Source organism: Lygodium microphyllum, chromosome 6 (assembly GCF_053477565.2).
Source record: "Lygodium microphyllum isolate KBCC chromosome 6, Lygodium_microphyllum_v1.1.10, whole genome shotgun sequence".
Taxonomy (NCBI): Eukaryota; Viridiplantae; Streptophyta; class Polypodiopsida; order Schizaeales; family Lygodiaceae; genus Lygodium; species Lygodium microphyllum.
In genome coordinates, this window is record NC_141140.1 from 123,204,351 (window position 1) to 123,216,161 (window position 11,811).

The window sequence follows — 11,811 nt, forward strand, 5'->3', positions numbered from 1 at the left end:
GTTTTTGCATGCATCTTCGAGAATATGTTTTTAGTAAATATAAAGGTACAAAATATTCAACTCAAGTAAGAGTTGAATACTTTGAACAAAGAAAACATGTCTGTAAATAAGTATGTTTTGAAGATGAGGAGCATTGCAAATGGCTTGGCAGCTATTGATACAATACTTAATGATAATGATTTGGTTTCATCTACTTTGGGTGGCCTTAATAATAAGAAGGCTTAGAAATGATTTGTTACATCTATGTATATACGAAAGCCATTTCTAGATTGTGATGAGATGGTCTCTCTCATAATTACTAAAAAGATCAACATGTAAGGTGAATTATCTGAAAGAAGTGGTGAACAGATTCAAGTGTTTTACTCAAGCTCAAGAAGAGGGCATAATAAATCCTCTTCAAGAGGTCATGGTATGGGCCGTACTAGAGGTAACCACTAAAACAAGCTAAATCAACAATTTAGTAACATACAGATTTCGAGAGGCCATGGTAATTCTAGAGGCAAAGGGAGCTTTAGAGCAAGAGGTAGATGACAGAATAGAGGTTCTAGAAATTCTGGCATTATCTATTAGTATTCTAAAAAATTTAGTCATTGGAATGTGTTATTTGATAAGAAGGATGACATTCATAGTGGTAAATTACAATAAGGAAATTATGCATCGGCTTCAAGACAGAGTGATGATAAAAATGAGTGTTTGTTTGTCATGTAGCATATGATGAATGTTGTTATAGGAAAGGGGATATGTGATTATGTATAGTATATTGATTCAGGTGCATCTAATCATATGATCGACTGTGTTGAATGGCTTGAAGAGATGCAAGATTTACAAAGTCCAAGTTATGTAGAGACATGTGATGATTCATATCATCCAATTTTACATATTAAAAAAGTTTCGTTGTCCTTATACAATTATGGTCAAACATGGTATCTATTAGATGTAATATATATGTTGTATGTCACAAAGAATTTGGTATCAATTGGTCAAATGGTAGAGCAAGGGCTACATGTTAGAGTTGCTATTTTATTGAAGATTTCGATAATAAGTGCAAATTGGTTGCAAAATGAAGCAGAGTTGGCCACATGTTTACTTTGAATGTTGAAATTCCTACTATAAATGTTGTTATATATACTAAAGGCAAAGGTGTGGTTGCAGACATTGAAATATGACAAAGTTTATTGGACATGCAAATCTACAAAGATTAAAATTAATGCAGCCCAAAGTTTTGGTTACATGTTTACCTACATTCAGAGGAGGTATAGAATTACATAAATTTTGTGAAGTATGTTAATTTGGAAAGCACGTAAGGCAACCACTTTTACATGACAAGGATGTATTCAAGAGTATACTTAATGTTGTACATATAGATATTTGGAAGCCTACCCAAAATGTATCTCTTGGTGGCAGTAAGTATTTTATTACATTCATTAATTATTACTCTTGAAAACTTTTGGTATATTTCATAAAGGACAAGTGTAAAGTGTTTGAGTCATTCAAAACTTTCAAGGCTCTTGTTGAAATATTTGCTCACCATTATGCTTGTATGGTAAAGATAGTTGAGGATGTTGAGCCCACTTGTTTTAAGGAAGCTGTCTGTCATGCTCATTGGATATAGAAATGGATAAAGAGATGGATGCATTAGAGATCAATAGGGCTTGGAAAGTGAGTATATATTGATCGAATATAAAGGTGTCACTATTAATAGATAAGTGTGCTATGAAAGTCTATTGATCTAGAGAAATAAATCAAAAGCTCTCAAATCATTTAGTTTTCTATTTCAAGCTTTTGGTTGTTTAGTTAATCGTCAAAGGTTCATTGTTTTTCCTAAGTGGTTGATTTAAGACTTATGTTCTAGAACTAGATTGTACTATAGTTAAAGTAGAGGGTTTGGTTGGGAGTGTATGTCTAACAAGGAAAGCCTCAAGATTATGTTGAGTGGTCGCTAGTTGGGCTAGAAAATTTCATTTTCAAACCCCTCTTTTAATGGGCCACAAGGACACTCTTTTTCTAAGCGTGGAGGCATGTTAAGGGTTTTAGATGATTGGCAATTGAATATATTTTTTATGTTTTCCACACTAGAATGTATTTTACGAGCTTCAAGGTGTGATTTGTGATATTATCTTGGCCTTTCTAAGATGGTTTTCTGTGGATAGTTGGAGCCTAGATTTTTCAATGCATTTATATTTCATGTGTTGAGTTATTTTTTCATTATTTTTGTGTTTTTTTTTGTTTTTTTGGCCTCTATAAGAATACTGCTAGAATCTAGACGCTTATATTGAGGATATGTATGGACTACATATATTGCATCGAGACTTGATTTGTGTCTTACCTATGAATTTTGATTGTTTGATGCAATCTATGAGGTTATTTGTTGATTTTATAGAATAATTATATATGTGGCTAATGGCTATTGTATATGAATAGATTAGGGTCATTTTCTAGCTAGCAGCTCAAGTGGTGGAGACTTGCTAAAGACTTAAGTAAAAATTCCAAGTGATAGTGTCAACTATAGAGACACAAAGAGGTCTTGTGAAGGATTTGGTGTCCTTTTGTTAGAATGGTGTCTTTCTAAAGTGTCTACAAGATAAAGATGGAAGATTGTTGATCACTCTATCATACTTAGAAGATTGGGAGTGATTGCAAAATGCAAATCAAGATTTGCCAGAGTAGGTTATGTTGTTAGGAGAGATATGGTGAGAAATACCCTATGAAGACTATGTAATCTTATGAATGTCCATTCAAAAGGATGGATTTATTGTGACATGACCTTGTTTGTGAAGAGGTTGTGAAGATAAAGCAATGCTTTGTTGTGATCTTTAAGGTAATTTTGTAGGAGGTTGTGAAAATAAAATCATGCTTTTGTTGTGAAAATGAGAAGATGTCCTAAAATATGCATTTTTTATTTGATGATACAAGATAGATTTCCTAACAATAGTTCCCCATTCTCCATGTATTCTCTAAATAGCTCCATTTACCCAAACCAATAGCTACACAAAGGGTTAATGTCCACATGCAACTAACAACTAGGAACATGAATGATAACTAGTTTGTTGCTGCTCAGCAACACAAGTAGTTATGAGTATCTACTAGATCTTTCTAGGTCTAAAGAAGGGTATAGCTACTCTCTAGATATGCAAGTACACTACTAGCTATGGCTTATGTCAAAGGCTTGTTGCTAAGTCATGACTAGGTCTATTGTAGCTAGCTATCTATTTATGTGCCTAAACAACTAGCTTCACAAGGAATAATACAATATAGATTTCCTTACAATAGTTCCCCATTCTCCATATTCTCTAGATAGCTCCATGTACCCAAACCACCAACTACACAAAGGGCTAATGTCCACATGTAGCCAAGAAGAATGATGCCAGCTACTATCTAGCTATGAATCTACATTACTAGTTATGGCTTATGTCAAAGCCTTGCTAAGTTATGACTAGGTCTATTGTAGCTAGTTATCTATTTATGTGCCTAACAACTAGCTTCACAAGGAACGAATGTCCACAGGTAGCTTTAGAAGGAAGTTAAATGTCATTTTGCCACCATTCAAGGTCGCCTAGTTCTAAAACAACTTAAAAGGCGCTTCATTATAATATAAAATCAACCTATTATAGTAGCATGAGCTATATTTTTGTGTCATTGTACCTAGAAATATGGGGCTTTGGAGTAGATGAAGTGATTAATCACCTCCATTGTACATCATATTGTACCATTTTTATTTTTAATGAACTTAAGAGTTTGTCAAAAGAATTGAAGATGGTTACACCTTGGTTGCTTCATCATAACATCAACACATCTCAAAGCAGTCACTAACACAAATGCTTATGAGAAATGAATGCATTATTCTAACTTTGTGGCATCTAAGAATAAATGGGTTTTACCAACAAGTAGCAATGTAATTAGTTGGGATTTGTTGGGTGATGGTGTGTGACTTGTCAAGTTTCTTTGGTTCAAAACCTACTATGTTGCACCTTTGCAACATCTTATCCTTAATTATGCTCTACACTAAGGTGAATAGGGTTTGCTTTCAAAAAAATGATCTCAAATCTACCACATTGAAAGTAAGAATTTATTTTTTAAAAAGTATAGGACTACTTTTTTACAAACACTTCCATAAATATGGGTCAAAGAAACTGCTATGTATTTGAGGCTTAGGTAATCATGGTAGTCTCATCACCTAGAAAGAAAGAATCTCTCATATGTTATAGCTTGGCTAGTTGGCCCAAGTGAAAGCCACTACCTTCACTATTATAGCCAATAGATGGTGACAAAGTCAATGTAAGTCGTGTTGGATGTTGATGTAGGTCATGTTGGATGGGTGATATGACTTAATGCTTTTAGCTACTCCATATGGATATGCTAGAAAGATGAGTGTGAAATGAAAAGTGACAAAGTAAAAATGACTTCTAGAAGGTGCAAACTTGTTCCAACAAGAGAGAGAGAGAGAGAGAGAGAGAGAGAGAGAGAGAGAGAGAGAGAGAGAGAGAGAGAGAGAGAGAGAGAGAGAGAGAGAGAGAGAGAGAGAGAGAGAGAGAGAGAGAGAGAGAGAGAGAGAGAGAGAGGTGTGCAAGTCAACACCATTGTGCTTGTAAAGGGTTGTGTGAATGGAGCCAATCACAAAAGTAGGTGAATCTATGCAATGTATTAAAAAGTATTGCTGAACTTCTCAACTTTTTTCGAGTTATCCTAACAATAAAGGAATTTGATGCTTTCAAAAATTAGTCTTTATTTGAAGAGATAGTGATTTCTTTTAAGAGATAGTGATGACTGCTAACCTCTTTCTTATCATACTCTAATTTTGACCTTCTACTAATTTTTAAGATATCTTAATTAATCATTTTAAACCCCTACAGAGACTCCTTGATCACGACTAGTCACTAAATGCAATTGGTTTTTCATTTAAGTTTCTCCATTGTTGCTTGTGTTTAATCAATACAATCCATATATAGTATTGTTTATGTTCCAAGTATTAGAGTGGTCCTAAGAGCAGTTTCACATGAGGTCCCATTATAAAGCTTTAGGTTTTCATGACACATTCATGTGAACATACGTGTCCAACCAAGTGGTCCACCTAGCCATACTTGAACCCATAGCCCAAGTCTCAATTGCTAGGCCATGAACTTAGGATGTCACAAAATAAGCTTTACCATTGAAGAGCACAAGGATTTTGAAAAGGTTCCAAGAACATCACAAAATATGTTGTTTTCTACAAAACTAGTTTTACTTCTACATGATTAAATTTTACATATGGAAATAATGTTTCAAAGTTATAACTTAGATGATATTTTCATATAGAATCCTCAATACTTAATATTCTTTGATCCAAATAAATAAGAGCCAATAAGTACATCTCATTTTAATCAATATTAAACTTTTTAATATTACTTTACTTAATGAAGAATGGAAAAAGAGAGGCAACTTTTAATGTATTTATGGAGTGTTGCCTCAACATTTTCTATCTAGAGAAGCTTTTACCCTTGATTCTTATCCAATACTCCATAAACCTACTTTCAAACAAGAAGGATCAATACTTGTGTTCATATCCATTTTCATAATTTAATTGTCAAACCAACCTATCCTTATTGGCCTTTAAGTATGTATACCTTGAATTGTTGAACATTCCTTCACCTATTGGAAAATATAAGACATGACAAATGTGTACATGTGATGTACCACAAATTTTATCCAAGAAATTGGTGTTTGTGCAAAGAGTAGACTAAGATTTACAATCTATGCTAGGTTCTTGCACATGATTATATAAGATTCTTGCATAGGCATGCCCTTTCTAAAAGTTTTTTTTAACAAATGATTCTCACATGAATGTTTGTTCCAAATTATTTTTACAAAGTTGAGTATTAAGACTACTAGGTTTCACAACACATGAAACTTGAAGGGAAAGATGTTTACAAATTGAGTATTACGACTAGTAGGTGTTTAAAAATTGAGTATTAAGATTAGTAGGCGTTACAAGGTGAAACTTGAAGGGAAAGGCATTTGATGTGGACTTGCCTTTGAGATCTCAAAATTTCTAACTTCAACATTAAGTAGTGCTCTCTACTTCATCCCTACCTTGTCATGTTGAACACACACGCACCCTCTCTCAAAACCCCTTAAATGCCTTGTGTTATTAATAAAGTTAAGAGATAAATTAACATCAGTAATTATACAAACATCTTGTTTTTAGAATTTCAAAGTGACTCAACAAGAAAAATTATTAAACCCTCCATCCATGCACATGAATTCTTAACAAGTTCTATTTTTTGTCATCTTTATGAAACAAGTGGGGGAGTTTACATCTATTGTTGTATTATACCTTATCTCGCGACCCTAATGTGGCTATTTATAAGACAATTCATTTGTGATCCAGTCAAATTTTCAAAGATGAATTTTCATGTGGGGAGAATTATTACTTATCCTTGCCTTCAATTAGCTCGTCTAGCATCAACAAAGTAAGTGCCTCACTTAATATTGTCACCTTGCTACTTTGCGGTGATCTTAATCAACTAGATAACACCTTGAAGATTTAACTGAGAGGCACAAGTCAACTAAAATTTAACTCGCATGCTTCACTTATGAGTGTACATTACATTGTCCTTACAATTTGTGTAACAAGTATTAAATTAAAGTTAGTGCTTACACATGTTTCGTAATTATCCTGAATCTTAGTACAAAAAGCTCTAATCAATTGATGGTTTGACTCCAAAATGGATATGCACATGAAGTTTGATGCAACGTACAATGCATGTGTAAATTTTCTACAAAGATGCCTAGGGACCTTTGTTAGACAACCTATAACGTCAATGTGTATAAATAAGATGGTGTGCACTGTGATAAGATGATATGCACCAAATGTGTATAAATAAGATGGTGTCCAAATAAGATGATGCCTTAGCAAAGGCCTAAGACAATTATGTCTTGAAGACGCCTCTTAGTAGGCTATGTAAATACCTTTTATTCATAATATTGATATTCTCTTAGCATTTATTTTAAAAAAAAGATGATGTCCAAATGTCATTGGGCACGTGGAGAGACCTTTCAAAGGAAAAAAAAAGGTTCAATTATTGAAGTTAGGCCTTCCAAAGCGAAAAGAAGTTCAACTATGGAAAGCTACATCACATAAATGGTGTTGTACATGATCCCACACCCATACCCATGGAGCAATTTGTTGGCATTACTTGTAAGAAGATTGAGGCAATGTTGTTGTAATGCTTAATGAGCTTTGAATTATGGCATTACTTCAAGCGAATGCAAGACAAGAGATTTGCAGCGTTTAATGCAGAGCGCAACGTTTGTGACATGTGTCGACCTCTGTGGGGGGAACCCCCTTCTTCCTACATGTCAATTTCAGATGGGTTGAAAGTGTGTGAAGAATCCCCCCCCCCCCCCCGAGGGTATTTTGAACGCGACCTTGTCCAAACAAAGCTTTTACTGTTTCCAGACACACACACACTCTCTCTCTCTCCAAATAGCCCCGCCGCGTTCACTTATCTCTCTCCCTGCACACCAACGAAACCTCTGTGCCTTATCTTCTTCTTCCTTTGTTGCTCTCCCACACCCCCCCTTCTCTCTCTCTCTCTCTCTCTCTCGGATCAGCTGCTGCATACACCAACAAACATCATCATCCTGCTGCTACTCTCACCGTCAGGATCGAACCCACCGATAAAGCTCCCAGACGCAACACCTTCATCATCAAGTCCAGCGGAATCCCCCCCCCCCCCAATCTTCTTCTTCAATTCCTTCCTGAAAATGGAAAATTTTCAATCAAACTCCGCATCTACTCCTTTCGTGAGCGCCCCTTGCAGCCCAGCACACGGCATTACGGCCATGTCTTGTAGCCCTGTGAGAGGAACCTGGGCCATGGACCTTGATGCGCAGCCTCACTCTCACGATTGGGTTTTGGACGTAGCTGCTGTTGCAACTGATCATCATCACAGGGTCGAATCGCAGGAGGCCTTCTTCTCAGACACCTTCGATTTCAGCTCAAGGTATTCTGAAGGAGATGGTGGGAGGGACGGAGGGTCTGCGGCCATGTCTTCTGCAGACGAGCTTTTCTGCAATGGCCAAATCAGGCCACTTTGGGCAATCTCTCCGACCAATTCTTCAGTTGCTGATGAAGAAGCCAATTCGCAGCAGCAAAAGACGAAGAAGAAGAAGAAGAAGGATGATGATGATGACGGTGGGTACTTTGATTTCAGAAGCTCGGCCAATTTCACGGTCTCTTCACCTCAAACCCCTCTCCAAGTGGAGGACAGCAAGGCAAGCAGGCCTGCCATGGCGGCAAACGCCGCTGAGGTGGCCTCAAGTACTACTCCACAGCAATTGCAGCAGCACAGGCGTGGCAGAGAAGGAGGGTACAGGCGTGCAAGATCTCTGTCCCCATTGAGGGTCTTCCATATGGACGACAATGAGGAGGATGCACTTCGAGAGCCTTGGCCTCGACCGTCGAGCCCATCGCCACACCTGGTCATGCTCCATGAGAAAGCCAAGCTCCGAAAAACCCTCAAGGAACTCCTCCACGACACTCGGTTTGATGATGGGACCACCAACAAATCATACCTGAAGAAGAGAGAGGACAGGGATAAAGTCAAGGAGGAAGTTGTGGGCAGACCCAAAGCTAATGGGAAGATCGTGCATGGCATCGTCAGCCCTCCTCTCAAAACAAGTGAATGGTATTCTTCCAAACATCCCCTCTCCCCACATGAACTTCTTTATACTTCACAAAGAGCCCAAGCTGAGCAAATGAAGAAGAGGACCTTCTTGCCATATAAGCGAGGTCTATTAGGTTGCCTTGGCTTCTCGTCCAAGAGTTATGGCTCAATGGTTAGCAATCACTCCCCTCTCTACACAAAACGTTCAAAATAAGACTTATGGCTTAAATACATGTTCCAGTGCACATCATACAATGTGCCATGAATAGCTCTTTCCTTACTATCAACTTGGGCAACACATTTGCATTTTGTAAAGGCACACTCAACATATTGTACACAACGTTTTACAATCTTGGCATTCCCATTTAATGCATTGCTTGCTAGTAGAAGAGGTCATGGGCTTAGTTAGGCCACAATCATGAATCTACATCGTATTCAAGTACATTAAGTTCATTAATGCTATAAAGCACTATACAGTTTTAGTTTGATGTAAATCTTTGCATCATCATCTCTCTCTCTCTCTCTCTCTCTCTCTCTCTCTCTCTCTCTCTCTCTCTCTCTCTCTCTCTCTCTCTCTCTCTCTCTCTCTCTCTCTCTCTCTCTCTCTCTCTCTCTCTCTCTCTCTTGTGTGCATGTGCATGTTTGCTTTAGGCATCAATTGATATTGCCTTACCAATGTAGGAAGGCATGGCATCTAAGTATAACAAGCAACCATAGTTAAATACTATAACTTGTTGGCAAAAGCACTCAATAGCCATGCATTAAACAATAACAATTTCTTGGAAATTTTTTGTTTTTTATAGTTTCATGGTTAGATTATTTAAAACCTTGATTTAAATGTTCACTTACCTCGACAACAATCAAGTGAAAAATTTCCATGGTTTGTAAAGTGGTAGGTAGTAGAAAACCAACGAAAATTGGTCCAATAATAGCCTTTTCATTTTCTTGTATGTTAAAGAAAACACCTCATCTAGGTAAGCATTTAATCTTATCTCACATATAGACATAATTTTGTTTGGATAGATCCTTGACCTGCTTTTTTTAGCATCATCCTTGCATGCCATCTATTTCCTTATTCACATAGAAGTTTTCATTGCCATAGCTACCAATTTGCATTGTGCTTTGCTATGCTACACAAAAGTTCCTAATAGTAGATGACTTAGACTTTTGATGACACATTGTGCCAAGGATGATTTTAGTGGTTAGACTTTGACAATTGCCCATTTTATGAAAAATCACAATTATGGTTTGAGAGTTCTATGGCATTGCTACCTCTTTTTTAAAAAGAAGATTCACAACATCAATTGTAGATCGCCACTTCTCACAATAATTTTCAAGGTATAGTTCTAAGAAGATACAAGGGATTACCCTTTATCTAGAATTTCCAAGGATTCATTCTTACCTCACAATTCCAAGGATTCCCTATAAAGGTTATAAATTTGAAGCACATGAAGAGTTAAGCACTTCTCTACATTGCAACCTGTGGCTTAGTTGGGGTGCATAAACACTATGTATTCTAGAAGTCATCAACATAACCATGCTTGATCTTTTGGCAAAACTCTTCACAGAACTTAGGCTGTTTCGTCAAACTTATTGTACCTTGCACTCTAGATATAATCACTTGATTAACTTATCAAAATCATGGTAGATGTCTCTTTCATGAATATCTCCACAATATTAGTAATCACTATCTTTTGGTTCTCATCACTAACTTCAACCTTTCACTCTTCCATTCTTTGTGGCACTAGGACAAACATAGAGAAAGCCATACAACTTTATAAGTAGAAAGGGGTTTAAAGAGAGTGAAAGAGTGTGTAATCCATCTCTAATGGGAAAGGAAATTCATAAAAATAAGATAAAAATAATTGACACGTCCATAAAAGGCTTGACACACAAAGATATAATTATCAAAAGGCTTGTACAACTCTATGTGCGAGAGTTCAAAAGAATAATTGCATGCAACTATACTATTGGTAGCAATCTCAAAAATACGAAGTAGAAAAGCAACTAAATTACATCACCATAGAGTTCTTACACACATGCGTGCACACACACACACACACACACAAAATGAAAGAAAGAAATAACAATGTATTGACAACCATTGGGATGCCTGGAAGGTGTATAGGACAAAGACACAAAGTTAAAGGTTTTAGTCATAATTGACTTCCTTGGCACAAAAAGAAACCCACACCAAGGCACCATAAGCATAAAAAAGAAAACCAACTATTAAAACTATGAAAGTTAACTAATACATACATCAAACCCAAAAGTGACTTACTGCTTCTATAATGAATTCACTGCCTCAATAAATTGCCCATTTGTCCCAAAAGTAACTTCGTTCTTAAGCTTTTTGAACTCATTTATGATGACTTGCCACCTTGATAATTTGCCCATTTTCCCTCCTTTCTAGTTGCCTTCACCTTGGTAATTTTCCTTGGTTGTGCTTTAAGTTGTGCTGGTGTAAGTTTATCCGTGATCCATAGTTTGCTTCCCTTGAAACATTCTGATTGCTTTAATACTTCAACTTTACCTTCCATGTTTCCAAATGGTAAAGTTTTTTTATTCTTTCCTTTCTTGATGACTCACCATGGTATGATCTAGTTAAACCCTTTTTCTTCTAGTATTGGCCTTAGCTTGGTCTCTTGCATATGTTGAGATATCAAGCTCAACACAAGCATCATCTCACATACGTGGATGATCATTTTTGCATTCATATCACTGACATTGTTGGTACCTACGTCGACATATTATTCCATTAATGCTTTACAGCTAGACATCAATTAGTCCACCTACCCAAGTTATATGATATCTATCTAGTCATCTTTCTACTTAGCACACTATGGTTCGCTTGTACATTATGTGGATTGTACTCTCTCATAGTCTTGGTAGACTCATATAGTGATGAACAAGAACTAGAAGAAGAAAGACTAGGGTTTCAACTTCTTATCTTGTGTGCATTCTCTTTGTGTGTTTCATGTCTTGCAAGAGCTTAATCTCCCTCTCTCTCTCTCCCTATCTTTTCATGATGTTAGAGCATCACTCAAGTAAGGAGTTGTGAGCCACAAGAAGAAGAGTCTTCAAGGAAACCCTATTATGGAGTACACTTATGGACATCTCTCTGATACGATCTCAAATTGATGAGCTATCTTCGTGAGCTTGAAGT

General features: G+C 36.6%; 1 protein-coding gene across 1 annotated transcript; it reads left to right on the forward strand.

Moving 5' to 3' along the window:
* Positions 1-7,454: 7,454 nt before the first annotated feature.
* Positions 7,455-9,068, forward strand: LOC148035064 (uncharacterized). The gene has a single exon (XM_087679974.1). The coding sequence runs from the start codon at positions 7,744-7,746 to the stop codon at positions 8,857-8,859; it is 1,116 nt and encodes a 371-aa protein (XP_087536100.1). The 5' UTR covers positions 7,455-7,743; the 3' UTR covers positions 8,860-9,068.
* The last annotated feature ends 2,743 nt before the right edge of the window (positions 9,069-11,811 follow it).

Bases quoted from the DNA above. Each gene is read 5' to 3' on its own strand.
- LOC148035064 (XM_087679974.1), top strand. From the start codon at position 7,744: ATGGAAAATTTTCAATCAAACTCCGCATCTACTCCTTTCGTGAGCGCC.